At 52.1% G+C, this 15,481-nt stretch overlaps 2 protein-coding genes across 2 annotated transcripts in view; both read left to right on the top strand.

Moving 5' to 3' along the window:
- The first annotated feature begins 420 nt into the window (after positions 1-420).
- Positions 421-1,712, top strand: LOC129465375 (large ribosomal subunit protein uL3-like). The gene is given in 2 exon segments (XM_055247367.2): positions 421-868; positions 871-1,712. Coding segments are annotated over 2 exon segments (1,209 nt in total). The 5' UTR covers positions 421-429; the 3' UTR covers positions 1,641-1,712.
- Positions 1,713-13,598: 11,886 nt separating this feature from the next.
- The window catches only part of RGS10 (regulator of G protein signaling 10), a 41,676-nt gene continuing 39,793 nt past the window's right edge, over positions 13,599-15,481 (top strand). The window contains exon 1 of the mRNA XM_055247567.2: positions 13,599-13,738. Coding sequence (XP_055103542.1) covers positions 13,690-13,738 — 49 coding nt within the window. The 5' untranslated portion in view covers positions 13,599-13,689. The remainder of the gene's footprint in view (positions 13,739-15,481) is intronic.

Raw genomic sequence — 15,481 nt, forward strand, 5'->3', positions numbered from 1 at the left:
TTCTGGAACTCCTATTACTTGGATTGATTCTCCAATCTTTCTTTCTTTCTCTGCCATTGTACATTTCTTCATCTGCTCTAATTTTCAGGAGATTTCTTCACCTTTATCTTCAAACTCCTTTATTGAAATATTTTGTTTCTACTTCATTTTTATATTCCAATCTTTCTTCTTTTATGAATGGATGAAATAGCTTCTCTCTCTCCCTCTCTGAGCTAGTTATGGTATTTTAAAAGATTCATGCCTATTCTCTCTTGTCTTTCACCTGAATTCCTATTTTCTGTTTCTCTCTGTCTCTCTCATTAGAGACGTTCCTTAAATATCTGTGGTCTTTGCATAGTCCTCATCCTTGAGAAGGAGATATCCAAAGCTCTTTGGAACTGTGTGTGTGAAAGCAGCATGTGGGCTGTACCGGCGGGATTTGACGACGTGATGTCTCACAGAAAGTTCTCCGCTCCCAGACATGGGTTCCTCGGCTTCCTGCCTCGGAAGTGCAGCAGCAGGCATCGTGGGAAGGTGAAGAGCTTCCCTAAGGATGACCCATCCAAGCCGGTCCACCTCACAGCCTTCCTGGGATACAAGGCTGGCATGACCCACATCGTGTGGGAAGTTGACAGGCCAGGATCCAAGGTGAACAAGAAGGAGGTGGTGGAGGCTGTGACCATTGTGGAGACGCCACCCATGGTGGTTGTGGGCATTGGGGGCTATGTGGAAACTCCTCGAGGCCTCCGGACCTTCAAGACTGTCTTCGCTGAGCACATCAGTGATGAATGCAAGAGGCATTTCTATAAGAACTGGCATAAATCTAAGAAGAAGGCCTTTACCAAGTACTGCAAGAAATGGCAGGATAAGGATGGCAAGAAGCAGCCGGAGAAGACTTCAGCAGCATGAAGAAGTACTGTCAAGTCGTCTGCGTCATTGCCCACACCCAGATGCGCCTGCTTCCTCTGCACCAGAAGAAGGCCCACCTGATGGAGATCCAGGTGAATGGAGGCACCGTGGCTGAGAAGCTGGACTGGGCCCGTGAGAGGCTCGAGCAGCAGGTACCTGTGAACCAAGTGTTTGGGCAGGATGAGATGATCGACGTCATTGGGGTGACCAAGGGCAAAGGCTACAAAGGGGTCACCAGTCATTGGCACACCAAGAAGCTGCCCCGCAAGACCCACCGAGGCCTGCACAAGGTGGCCTGTATTGGGGCATGGCATCCTGCTCGTGTGGCCTTCTCTGTGGCATGTGCTGGGCAGAAAGTCTACCATCACTGCACTGAGATCAACAAGAAGATCTGTAAGATTGGCCAGGGCTACCTTATCAAGGACGGCACGCTGATCAAGAACAATGCCTCCACTGACTATGACGTGGCTGACAAGTGCATCAACCCTCTGGGTGGCTTTGTCCACTATGGTGAAGTGACCAATGACTTTGTCATGCTGAAAGGCTGTGTGGTGGGAACCAAGAAGCGGGTGCTCACCCTCCACAAGTCCTTGCTGGTGCAGATGAAGCAGCAGGCTCTGGAGAAGATTGACCTTAAGTTCATTGACACCACCTCCAAGTTAGGCCATGGCCGCTTCCAGACCATGGAGGAGAAGAAAGCATTCATGGGACCACTCAAGAAAGACCGAATTGCAAAGGAAGAAGGAGCTTAATACCAGGAACAGATTTTGCAACTGGTGGGGTCTCAATAAAAGTTATTTTCCACTGAAAAAAAAAAAAAAAGAGGCATGTGGATTGTGTATGTCTGTGTAGTTGGCCAGTGCTAACTCTGGAGAACGTTAAATGTTAATTTCCATTGTGTTTTTGTTTTGTTTTTTATTTGTTTTGGAGAGATTAAATTTTTCTAGTACATCTGGCTGCTGGGGAAGGGGCTGAGGAAGAAGGGGCTCCCAATCCTGTGTGCAGACCTAGGCTTAACACTCTCTTTGATGCCCACAGCTCATCTGCACCCTTAGCTCAGCCAGTGGTTCATAAGTCCAGAGCTTCTGTGCCTCACTATTTCCCAAGATAATTATTTCCTAAGGTAGGTGGCAGGGGAACTGAAGTCTCCTTATATAGACTTCTATCAATCCCCCCTTTTCAGTCCTTGCCTGATGATCCATGCCTAGCCTATACCTTATTTTTTCATTATTATTATTATTATCTTTTTTGAGATGGAGTCTCACTCTGTGTCCAGGGCTGGAGTACAGTGGCATGATTTTGGCTCACTGCAACCTCTGCCCCCTGGGTTCAAGCGATTCTTGTGCCTCAGCCTCCTGAGTAGCTGAGATTACAAGCACACACCACCACACCTGGCTAATTTTTGTATTTTTTTGTATTTTTATTAGAGACGGGGTTTCACCATGTTGGCCAGGCTGGTCTCGAACTCCTGACCTCATATGATCTGCCCGCCTCGGCCTCCCAAAGTGCTGAGATTACAGGCATGAGCCACCAAGCCTGGCCTCAATGCCTTTTCTATCATCTTAGTGGAGTTTGGGGAGGGAGGAGATAAGTATTCCTTCTCTTGATTCATCAGCACATTTTTGTTGAGTGTTTACTCTGTGACAGACACTCTTCTAGGTGCTAGGACAGCAGGAAAAAAACAGTGACAATTCTCTGCCTCCACTGAGCCCACATGCAAGGGAGCATGTAATGCAGCGGATGAGGGCTGTAGGGAGAGGCAGGCAGTGGACATACTAAGTGGATCATAATCTGTTAGAGAGCCATGCATGCTTTGGAGAAACGTGGCAGGGATGGAAAAAAAAAGGCGTGAAAGTGGCCCGGCGCAGTGGCTCACGCCTGTAATCCCAGCACTTTGGGAGGCCGAGGTGGGCAGATCACGAGGTCAGGAGATCGAGACCATCCTGGCTAACACAGTGAAACCCCGTCTCTACTAAAAATACAAAAAAATTAGCCGGGCATGGTGGTGGGCGCCTGTAGTCTCAGCTACTCGGGAGGCTGAGGCAGGAGAATGGCATGAACCCAGCAGGTGGAGCTTGCAGTGAGCAGAGAACGCGCCACTGCACTCCAGGTTGGGCAACAGAGCGAGACTCCATTTCAAAAAAAAAAAAGGCGTGAAAGTGCAGGGGGAGGGGCTGCTATTTTAAACAGGATGGGTGAGAGACCTCACTGAGAAGGTGACATTTGGATAAAGACCTGGAGAAACTGGAGGACGATACTATGCATGTCCCAGGGAGGAGTGTTCCAGAGAGAAGGGACCTACATGGGTCATGAGGTGGGAATGCACGGAGGCGTTTGAGGGATGAGGAGGAGCCCTGTGGCAGGGGTGGAAGAGTAAGTGGGAAGGCCAGGAGAGGAGGGCTTGGAGACCCAACCATGTGGGACCTTGCAGGCCTCTACATGGCCATGGGCATCCTCTCTGGGCAACGTGGGGAGTGGCTACAGAGTTTTGAGCAGAGGGTTAACGTGGTGAGACGTCCCTGGTTTTGAAAGGATCACTCTGGTTGCTGGGTTTGGAACAGGTGATGGCAAGGTCACCCTTAGGAGGCTCCTGTGGTACTACAGGCAGCAGATGGTGGCTTGGGCGAGGGTGATTGCAGTGGAGGTGGAGACGATGGCTTGGGCGAGGGTGATTGCAGTGGAGGTGGAGACAGTGGGAAGTGAGGGATTCTGCATGTATTTTTTTTTTTTTAATTTTTTTTGCATACAAAAACAATAAACATTTTCTAAAAATACATACAAACAAAAAGATGCGTATCAAACATATTAGGAAGGTTGCACATGGGAAGTCGGGGATAGAAATGGGGGTGGGAGTTAAAATAAATGAGAGAGGGACTTTATATGGATCAGTGATAATAACTCAATCCTCTATTTGACAAAGAAGAGGGAGAAGGAAGAGGAAGAAAAAGAAAGTGGGATAAAGGATCAGAAAGGGAGGAAAATAGAGAAAATTAGAGTATGACTCCAGGGTAGACCTGTTTTGTTGTCATTGAGTTGGTTGGTTGGTTTGTCTGTTGTATTCTTCATGTTTCGCCAAGTTGGCCAGACTGGTCTCGAACTCCTAGACCAAAGTGATCAACCCGCCTCGCCCCCCAGAGTGCCGGGACCACAGGCGTGAGCCACCACGTCCAGCCCCCACATTGCTTCTGGCCTCCGTGGTAGACCTCCCAGACGGAGCGGCCAGGCAGAGGAGCTCCTCACTTCTACCCAGACATGGGGCGGCCGGGCAGAGGGGCTCCTCACTTCCCAGACGGGGCGGCCAGGCAGAGACGCTCCTCACTTCTTCCCAGACGATAGGTGGCCGGGCAGAGGCGCTCCTCACTTCCCAGACGATGGGTGGTCGGGCAGAGGCGCTCCCCACTTCCCAGACGATGGGTGGCCGGGCAGAGGCGCTCCTCACTTCCCAGACAATGGGCGGCCGGGCAGAGGCGCTCCTCACCTCCCAGACGATGGGTGGCCGGGCAGAGGCACTCCTCACTTCCCAGATGGGGCAGCCGGGCAGAGGCGCTCCTCACTTTCCAGACGATGGGTGGCCGGGCAGAGGCGCTCCTCACCTCCCAGACGGGGCGGCCAGGCAGAGGCGCTCCTCACTTCTTCCCGGACGGGGCGGCCGGGCAGAGGCGCTCCTCACTTCTTCCCGACAGGGCGGCCGGGCAGAGGCGCTCCTCACTTCTTCCCGGACGGGGCGGCCGGGCAGAGGCGGTCCTCACTTCTTCCCGGACGGGGCGGCCAGGCAGAGGCGCTCCTCACTTCCCAGACGGTGGGTGGCCGGGCAGAGGCGCTCCTCACTTCCCAGACGATGGGTGGCCGGGCAGAGGCGCTCCTCACTTCTTCCCGGATGGGGCGGCCGGGCAGAGGCGCTCCTCACTTCTTCCCGGACGAGGCGGCCGGGCAGAGGCGCTCCTCACTTCCCAGACGGGGCGGCCGGGCAGAGGCGCTCCTCACTTCCTCCCGGACGGGGCAGCCGGGCAGAGGCGCTCCTCACCTCCCAGACGATGGGAGGCCGGGCAGAGGCGCTCCTCACCTCCCAGACGATGGGAGGCCGGGCAGAGGCGCTCCTCACTTCCCAGACGATGGGTGGCCGGGCAGAGGCGCTCCTCACTTCCCAGACGATGGGTGGCCGGGCAGAGGCGCTCCTCACTTCCCAGACGGGGCGGCCGGGCAGAGGCGCTCCTCACTTCCCAGACGGGGTGGCCGGGCAGAGGCGCTCCTCACTTCCCAGACGATGGGTGGCCGGGCAGAGGCGCTCCTCACTTCCCAGACGGTGGGTGGCCGGGCAGAGGCGCTCCTCACTTCCCAGACGGTGGGTGGCCGGGCAGAGGCGCTCCTCACTTCCCAGACGGTGGGTGGCCGGGCAGAGGCGCTCCTCACTTCCCAGACGGTGGGTGGCCGGGCAGAGGCGCTCCTCACTTCCCAGACGGGGCGGCCGGGCAGAGGCGCTCCTCACTTCCCAGACGGGGCGGCCAGGCAGAGGTGCTCCTCACCTCCCAGACGGGGCGGCCGGGCAGAGGCGCTCCCCACCTTCCAGATGGGGCGGCTGCCGGGCAGGGGCTGCAGTCCCAGCACCCTGGCAGGCCAAGGCAGGCGGCCGGGGGGTAGAGGCCGCCGCGAGGCCAGACCACGCCACCGCACTCCAGCCCGGACAACACCGAGCACTGGGTGAGCGAGACTCCGTCTGTAGTCCCAGTACCTCGGGAGGCTGAGGCGGGCAGAGCACTCGGCGTCAGGAGCTGGCGACCAGCGTGGCCAAGATGGCGAACGCGTGCCTGCATGCAAAGGAGAAAAGGCAGGCAGCGGGGGTGCGCGCCGGCAGTCCCAGGCAGTCCGCGGCGCGGGCAGCAGCAAGCCGAGTAGATTGTAGTGTGGGCCAGAGAGGGAAGGAAAGAAAGAAAGAAAGAAAGAAAGAAAGAAAGAAAGAAAGAAAGAAAGAAAGAAAGAAAGAAAGAAAGAAAGAAAGAAAGAAAGAAAGAAAGAAAGAAAGGAAGGAAGGAAGGAAGGAAGGAAGGAAGGAAGGAAGGAAGGAAGGAAGGAAGGAAGGAAGGAAGGGAGGAAGGGAGGCTCTGCATGTATTTTGAAGGATCACTTGATCACTAGTGAAGAGGCATGAGAAATAACCCCAAGAAAATTGTCTGAGCAACTGGAAGGGTGAAGTTGCTTTTAATGGAGGTGGAAGAGTTGTTCTGTTTGGATGTATTCCTTTTCAGGTGTCTTATCAGACGTCCAAGAGGAGATGTCAGGGTGGAGATAGAGAGGTGGCAGTCCTGCCCCTTTTCAGCAGGAAGTAGCCAGAAAGAGTCAACGTCCAACACCCCCTAACAGCAGTTAGGGTTACCACTTCTGAGGGGAGAATGATATAGGAGTTAAGAAGAAATTACTCAGATAGTGAGGGTATGGGAGTCCTCAGTTAAATTTCCTGTTTAAGAAGGCAGCCCTAAAATCATTTCCTAACAAAGGGCAGCCTGTAAAATCAAGCTGCAGACATAGACAAGCAAGCTGGATGCTTGCACGTGTGAATGCCGGCAGGAAAAAAGCCACCTTGGACTAGGCATGTTTAAAATGGCGGCTCCATCTTCCCTTGTCTTTGCCAGCCACATGTATGTAAGGAGCAGACAAGATGTCACCAGTCAAGTGGAAAACTCATTTGTGTAATAAGATCAGGGTGGCGTGGCCAGCCTTCCCTGGGCGCTATGTAAACGTCACATCTGATCCAACCAATCTGTGGGCCCTATGTAAATCAGTCACCGCCTTCTCAAGCCTGACTATAAAATCCAGTGAACACCACCACTGTCGGTCTTTCCTTTCGGAAGCCCCTCTCTCTCCCTAGAGAGAGAACTGTTCTCCTTTTTCTTACTCCTGCCTATTAAACTTTCTGCTCCTTAGCCCCTCAACCCCCAAAAAGGTGGGAGTCCTGAGATGGGAAAAGGGTATTTGATATGAACTTTGGATGATAACGATGTGTCAGTGTAGGTTCCTTGATTGTACAAATGTACCTCTCTGGTGTAGGAGGTCATATGCTATGAGAGGCTATGCGTGTTTGGGGCAGGAGGCATGTGGAACTCTACTTTCTGTTTAATTTTGCTGTGAACCTAAAATTGCTCTAAAAATAAAATTTACTTTTGCTGGGCGCAATGGCTCACGTAATCCCAGCCCTCTGGGAGGCCGAGGTGGGTGGATCATGAGATCAGGAGATGGAGACCAGCCTGGCAAATATGGTGAAATCCCATCTCTACTGAAACACAAAAATTTAGCCAGGTGTGGTGGCACACACCTGTAGTCCCAGCTACTTGGGAGGCTGAGGCAGGGAAATTGCTTGAACCCAGGAGTCGGAGGTTGCAGTAAGCTGAGATTGTGCCACTGCATTCCAGCCTGGCAACAGAATGAGACTCGGTCTCAAAAAAATAAAAATAAAATAATAATAATATAAAATTTACTTTAAAAAATTGTATTAAAAAAACCTAGCCAGCTGGGCGCGGTGGCTCAAGCCTGTAATCCCAACACTTCGGGAGGCCGAGGTGGATGGATCACCTGAAGTCAGGGATTTGAGACCAGCCTGACCAACATGGAGAAACCCTGTCTTTACTAAAAAATACAAAATTAGCTGGCTGTGGTGCCGCATGCCTGTAATCCCAGCTACTCGGGAGGCTGAGGCAGGGGAATCACTTGAACCCCGGAGGCAGAGGTTGCAATGAGCCAAGATTGCACCATTGCAGCACTCCAGCCTGGGCAACAAGAGCGAAACTGTGTCTCAAAAAAAAAAAAAAAAAAATGGCCATGCGTAGTGGCATGTGCCTGTAGTCCCAGCTACTTAGGAGGCTAAGGAGGGAGGATCGCTTGAACCCAGAAATTCCAGATGAGCCTGGGCAACAAAGGGAGACAGACCCCCATCTCTGCGATAAATAAATAAATAAATAAATAAATAAATAAAATTAGCTAGGCGTGGTAGTGCACACCTGTGGTCCCAGCTACTGAAGAGGGCTGAGGTGGGAGGATAGGATTGCTTGAGCCTGGGAGGTGGAGGCTGCAGTGAGCCGTGATTGCACCACTGCATTCCAGCCTGGGTGACATTACGAGACTCTGTCTCAAATAAACAAAGAAACAAACCAGATAAAGAGTGCTGTACCAGGAAAACTGGCTGCCTAGGAGTCGGGAAACCTAGTATCACATCATAGCTAAACACAAGATCAGCTGCTGTCTGAGCCTCAGTTTCCTGATCTGCAGCATAATATGCTGATCTCCAAGGATCCCTCCAGCTGTGATATGCCAGGAATGTGGGACTTGAAGTGCAAGAGAGATCAAAGATGGGAAAGGCGGCCAGTGTCTGCTTGCTTCTTCCATGGGAAATTAAGAGTTTTAAGAAAGCAAAACTAATGTAAAAATGAAGTCTTACCCAGGAGTGGGTAGCAGTGAGCTATGATTGTACCACTGCACTCTAGCCTGCATGACAGATGGAGACCCTGACTCTTTGTTTTTTGAGACGGAGTCTCACTCTGTCACCAGGCTGGAGTGCAGTGGTATGATCTCGGCACACTGCAATCTCCGACTCCCTGGTTTAAGCGATTCTCCTGCCTCAGCCTCCCGAGTAGCAGGGACCACAGGCATGTGCCACCACGCCCAGCTAATTTTTGTATTTTTAGTGGAGACGGAGTTTCACCATGTTGGCCAGGATGGCGTCGATCTCCTGACCTTGTGATCTGCCCCCCTCGGCCTCCCAAAGTGCTGGGATTACAGGCGTGAGACACCACGCCCGGTGAGACCCTGACTCTTAAAAAAGTTGGCGGGGAGAGGAGGTGGGCGGGGACCAGATGCTGTAGCTCACACCTGTAATCCCAGCACTTTGGGAGGCCAAGGTAGGAGGTCAGGAGTTTGTGACCATCCTGGGCAGCATAACAAGACCCCATCTCTACAAAAATAAATGAATGACGGCTGGACACATTGGCTTACACCTGTAATCCCAGCACTTTGGGAGGCCGAGGCAGGCGGATCACAAGGTCAGGATTTCGAGACCAACCTGACCAACATGGTGAAACCCCGTCTCTACTAAAAATACAAAAATTAGCCGGATGTGGTGGCACACACCTGTAATCCCAGCTACTCAGGAGGCTAAGGTAGGAGAACCGCTTGAACCTGGGAGGCAGAGGTTACCATGAGCCGAGATCGTGCCACTGCACTCCTGCCTGGGGTACAGAGCGAGACTCCATCTCAAATAAATAAGTAAATAAATAAAATTAAAAATAAAAAAATGAATCAATAAATAAATACATATGTACATACATACATAAGTAGCAGGGTATGGTGGTGCACTCCTGTAGCCCTAGCCACTCAGGAGGCTGAGGTAGGGTGATTGCCTGAGCTCAGGAGTTCAAGGCTGCAGTGGGCCGTGATCGCAGCACCACACTCCAGCCTGGGCGACAGAACAAGTCCCTGTCTCTAAAAAACAAAACACAAAACTGCAACAGAAATGAAGTCTTATATATTTTTGTGGCATTAAACCCAGTAGAGATTTCAACTAGTCTCTAATTAGTGATTTTTCTCCCTGATTTAAAAGCACATACACTGCAGAAGTTTGCAAAACAGGAAAATGTAATGATGAAAAAAGAACCCATTATCTTATCATCTAGAGGTATAGTCTAGTAATATTTAGGTGTAATTAACTGCTAGCTTTCTATGTATAAACGTACCATATTCTCCTCTTCCTCAACACTGAAAATTTTCTCTATATTTGTATCCTGATTTTTCAATGAGAGCTTTGTCTAAGATTCCTTCATTTTTCTCTTAGCACCAGTTTTTTCCACCAAGTTCCAAAGATTCTTCACAGTTTTGTACAACGGTTAAATATTCTATCACAAAAATATGTTATACCTTATTCATTCTCTTAGTGGGCATTTTTAGCTACTGTAAATAACCCTGATCATTTATTGTTTTTCTTTTGGCACAAATTACCAGTTATAGAATTATTCACTAGTCCAAGAGGTATAAACATTTTGAAGACTTACATATGTTGTCAAATACATATCTTAACACATCTGCTTCTCTTCCTTCTAGAGAGGTAGTAACAATTTACTTTCCCTCCTTCACAGCATAGTAACAATGTGAACATCACAGTGTTACTAACCCTGCCAATTTCCTATAATTGAAAAGAAATCCACTTTTGACTGCCTGTACGATAGTTTATCATTTATTAAAACATCATTGTAGGGGGAGTAAGAGTAATTAAAATTCCAGTAATTTTTTGTGTGCCTACATGTGCTGGGCACTATGCCAGATGCTTTTTTGTTTATTGCTATTGAACACCACTTGCTCAGAGTGTAGGTGGCACCTCTCCTTGCCCTGTCCCTTGAGGCCACGATGTGTTTGAGGACACATCTGGTGTGTCCACACAGCTGGTTGCTGTTTGGTCAGATTAGTACCTAGGTCTGTTGACTTTAAGTTGGCCACTTACTCATTTTACTATACCTTGTCTGCCTCAATTGGCCTAGAATAGTCTTGTTACATAAATTCTGGGATGAGAGGCTGTAAAATGTATTCACAGCTTACAGAATGAAAATATTGAACTCCAAAGCCAGTAATCGCTCTGAAATCTTGTGTTACCAGAAAACATCCGGGGATCTTGCTTCTTGCCTGATGTGAACATCCTTGAACCAAAAGTGAGACCAGCAGGGGAAGAAAGCGGCTAAACTGCTCATCCTCTTCTTCCCCACACTGGCTACCACAGTTTGTTTGTGAAGGCTTGACTTAGGAGGCTAAGGAGGGAGGATCACTTGAGATCCCAGAAGTCAGAAATCAGCCTGGACAACATAGTGAGACCCTTGTCTCAAAAAAAAAAAAAAAAAGCTTCAGAAAGTGCATGCTGGACTTACAGGAAAAATGCCATTTGGATGGTGAGCACCTTCAATCCAATGCAAACCACGGTTGGAACTTAATCGTGTGTGTGTGTGTGTGCATTTGGCAAGTTTTAGGAGTTAGGAGGCTTTATATATATGTGGTCTTTTGCACAGTGCACTTTGAAAACTGGCTTTTGAACGTTCAGACACTTAAAACAGGTATTTATAACAATTTCAATGTCCCAGGCAAAAATTTTAAACTGTGTACATTAAATGTTAACCATGCATTTTTTTTTTTTTTTGAGATGGAGTCTTGCTCAGTCACCCAGGCTGGAGTGCAATGGCTCGATCTCAGTTCGCTGCAACTTCTGCCTCCCGGGTTCAAGCGATTCTCCTGCCTCAGCCTCCCAAGTAGCTGGGATTACAGATGCCTGCCACCGCGCCTGGCTAATTTTGTATTTTTAGTAGAGATGAGGTTTCACCATGTTGGTCAGGCTGGTCTCAAACTCCTGACCTCAGGTGATGCGCCTGAATTGGCCTCCCAAAGTGCTGGGATTACAGGCATGAGCCACCGCACCCGGCCTTTTTTCCCTTTTTTTGGAGACAGAGTCTTGCTCTGTGGCCCAGGCTGGAGTGCAGTGGTGAGATCTCAGCTCACTGCAACCTTCTCCTCCAGATCTTGGCTCAGTGCAACCTCCTCCTCCCGAGCTCAAGTGATTCTTCTGCCTCAGCCTTCTGAGTAGCTGGGATTACAGGCACCTGCCACCAGGCCTGGCTAATTTTTGTATTTTTAGTACAGATGGGGCTTCACCATGTTAGCCAGGCTGGTCTTGAGCTTCTGACCTCAGGTAATCCGCCTGCCTCCGCCTCCCAGAGTGCTGGGATTACAGACGTGAGCCACAGTGCCCGGCCCTAACTATGCATCTTAATTTTTGTACTTACTCTCTGATGTGCTAACAGGACAGTAAAAGTGATTTAAGGCTGTTATATTTTCCCTTTATTTAAGAGATGCCTGGGGTTCTTAGCTCAGGAGGGATTCATAGCATGTCTTAAGCCACACCAGTGTTTTTCAGGACACGCTAGGGTGGTCTTGGCAACTAGCATAACACTGAGCTGCTGTGCCTAACTTTTACCCTGTGTGCCAGTGTGCTTATTTCCTGTGTTAGGATTACTTGTAATTTGGTCTCGGGGAAGTTTTCTGGGTGGGTGCGTTGCACCAATTCCCTTGTTATTGTTATAAGAATGCAGTGACCTCACTTGGATCCAGGACTCTGCCAGCATTTAAAATCCTGCTCTTACGAAAGGTGAAACTCTTGCCTATAGTTAAGTATCACAGCTTGATCCCATTACAATGAGATGGAAGTTTGTCTGGGCCCGGAGTAGGCCAACAACAGCAGTTTTAAAAGCAGAATTCCCTGCTCTGGGTCTAACCCTGTTCTTGGTCACCACGTTCGCTTCAGGAACCTGGAAATCCTCTTTTGGCAGCAGAATGGGGAGAGTGCTTGGAAATGCTCGGAGGAAAACGACTTTTAGAGGGGGAATAGCGGAGAGGGAAACAAGAACCAACCACCGGACACACTTGGGGTGCAACTGGGGCTGTGGGGTGGGTAGAGGGAGAGGGAAAGTGAGCAGAACTGGAAGCTCAGAATAGAAGATACAAAAGAAAGTGCCAAGTAGTGAAAAAAACAGCAAAAGGACGGGGGGATGGGGGGGAAGGCGACTGGGGAACAGTTTAGAAAAATAGCAATTAGTACAGCTAAAAATAAAGACCAATTTAGAGACAAAGCCAGATACACAAGGAGAAAAATAAAACTCGCCAGAAAGACAATTTCTTGCAAACCAAATGTTCAAGAAAATGGGGGCTAATGACATCCCCTCTGGGACTGCTCTGTAGAAGAAATGAAATAATAGGAAACCGTGGAGCGCGCAGCGCCCAGCAGGTGACGCCGTGGGGGCTTGAGTGGTCCCGGTCGTGGAGCCTGAAGGCCCTGCCAGAGGCAGTGCCCACGTGTCCCCAAAGTTAGAGAAGTGTCCCGAGAGCGTGGTGTGCGGGACAGAGCGCCGCCCGGCGCAGGAACCTGGGGGTTCCTGCAGAATCCTTTCAGATCTCCCCGAGTCCTGGCGCTCGCGCGGCACGGCCGGGGAGAGGGCGCCCACCCGCGGCGGCTCGGCTAGCTCAGCGCACGGGGCCCTGGGGACGCCCCACCCGCATTCGCGGGGCGGGAAGGCGCAGCGCCCACGAAGTCGAGGAGCAGCCAGGCCCCGGCAGGCGGGGATCCTGGTGACGGGGAGGCAAAGGCCACGGGCCGGGCCGCGCCCGGACTCTGCAGAACCGCGAGGCCTAGGCTTCCCAGCCTGTGACCCCGGAGGGGACCCCGCCCGCCACCTGCGAAGGCTCGCTGACAGCCCCGAAGCGCGGTGCGCCCGCGGCGCAGTGCCAGTTTCTCCGGGGCTACAGGGAGAAGGCGGGAGACCGCGATGGGCGCAGGAGCTTGAAGCTGGGCGGGGCGGGCCGGGGCCGCATCTCGGGCGAGGGCCAGGGACACTGGGACGCGCTAACCGCCTCCGTGGGGCTACTAAGTTCCCGGCGGTGCAGGCTCCCTCTGGAACAGTGCACCCCATCCCAGGGGCGGGGCAGACTGGGCGATCGGGGGTCACCCGGGGCTGCCCTGCCCCGCCCGGGCACCCCGGAGCGGAACCGCGAGCCCCCACCGGCGGGGGCCGGCAGGGCGCACTGAGCGCGCCACGCGGCGCCTGGCTAGGAGGAGGGCGGCGGGCGGGGACCTAGCGCTCCGGGGCGGTGCTGAGCCCGCTCCTCCTCCTTGCCCTCCTCCTCCTCCTCGCCCTCCTCCTCCTCGCCCTCCTCCTCCTCCTCGCCTTCCTCCGGCTCAGCTGCCGCGCCGCCGGGCTGCTCCTGCTTCCTCCTCGGGCGCCCGCGGCGATGTTCAACCGTGCCGTGAGCCGGCTGAGCAGGAAGCGGCCGCCGTCAGGTAAGCGGCTCCGGGGGCCCGCGGGCTGGGGGTCGGGGCGCCGTTTCGCCAGCCCGGCCTCCTGCCCTCCCTCTTGTGCTCGGGCGCGGCTCGGTGGTACCTCCCAGACTGGAGCCCCGGCCGACCGCACCACTTCTCGCCGCTGGGTACCGCACCTTCGCGGTCCCAGCCGCGACGGGAGCGCAGAGCTCCTCCGGGAGCCCCGCGGAGGAAGTTTGGCTGAAAGAGGAACAGCCGCAGTTTTCTTTTTAGTGATGGTCTGGGAGAAAAAGGAGCGCCCCAAATCTCCAAACTTTGGAGGTGACACGGGGCTCCAGATTCCGAAAGCAGAACGGCGCGCGGTCTTCTCCCTCAGTGACGCTCTCCGCCTCCGCTGCGAGCGTGGGTGGAAGGATGCCGAGCGCCCAGGGCAGCACGGCTGGACCCGGGCATCCGACTGGGCGCCTGGGCCTGGGGCACCGGGGGCCTTCGCTTCTGCCGCGAGGAGCCAAAAGGTGGGATCGCGAGGGTGGCGGAACCCCCGGATGGAGAAGGGCACCTCTGCGGTCCGAGCCAGCGAAGTTCTGACGTTACGAAGGATTCACCTTGGCTGTCACCCTGGGCCAGCCTGAGCCACGGTCTGGGGCAACTTGATAGGACAAAGACCCCACGGTGAAGGTGGAGCCATGCCCTTGATTCCGGTCCTTCCACCCTTTTGCTCGTCACAATAGCTACGACCTGTGCAGGCATTTGGGTGCGCCAAGGGCTTTGTCCACCGCGTTAGGTGAACTCTCCCTTCACCCCTAGGACAACCCCGTGAGTGAGGAGGGAGCGGAAGCCAGGCGCTGTTAGGTGACTTGCCCCAGTCACACTCAGCAGGTGATGGGGAGGCTTTCAAACCCAGGTTCCCCTGACTCTGGAGTTCAGAGGCTTTGCCGGGCTTCCCACGCCAAGATTCACTTCTGCTTGGCGCTCAGAGTCCCAACGCGTTGGTGCATTTCCTTTCTGCTCCTGGTATTTTATGAGGGACATTGTGGTTTAGAGACTGGGACCAGACTGGCTGGATCCGAATCTCACCTTCGCCATATTCACCAGCCGTGGGAACTTTCTGCAGAATGAGGGTCTGCAAAATGGGAATAACAGTAGCTACTCGCCTTTTAAAGTACTTAATTGGAACCTGTCTCCCATCCATCAAGTTTTGCAAATTATTGTATTTAATATGTAGGATTTCATAGGGTTGTTGTAATGATCTTACGTTGTTGCCCGGCATGTACTAAGTGCTCCATTAGCGTTAGTGGTCATGTAAACCTTTTTGTGTTGCATGTGAGTCAAAGAATTCCCTTGTGGGTGTTAATGTTAACCATTCTCTATGGTTGGCACAGGCCTGTGGAGGGCTGCTCAGAGCCTGGACTCGAATTAAACTCTTGGTTCTAACCTTGACTCTGTCATTCAGCAACACTGGGCAAATTACTTGATCTCTCTGTGCCTCCGTTTCAATGATGTGCTGGAGCTGGCTCAAACTGGCTTGCAAGAGCCAGTTGCTAAATATTCAGAAAGTTTGGGAACTGGTTGTAAACCATAGATAGCTTGAAAGTAGTTATGATGGGATATTTACATCATGAAAATCAACAAAGCTAAAACTGAAGGCTTCATTTTGACTCAGGAGAGCTGATGTTCCAGCACACCTTTCTCCACCTGCAAAGTGGGTTTCATAGGGTTATGGGATTAAATACTCAAAACCATATGAAGCCCCTAGTACAATGT

Source organism: Symphalangus syndactylus, chromosome 2 (assembly GCF_028878055.3).
Source record: "Symphalangus syndactylus isolate Jambi chromosome 2, NHGRI_mSymSyn1-v2.1_pri, whole genome shotgun sequence".
NCBI lineage: Eukaryota > Metazoa > Chordata > Mammalia > Primates > Hylobatidae > Symphalangus > Symphalangus syndactylus.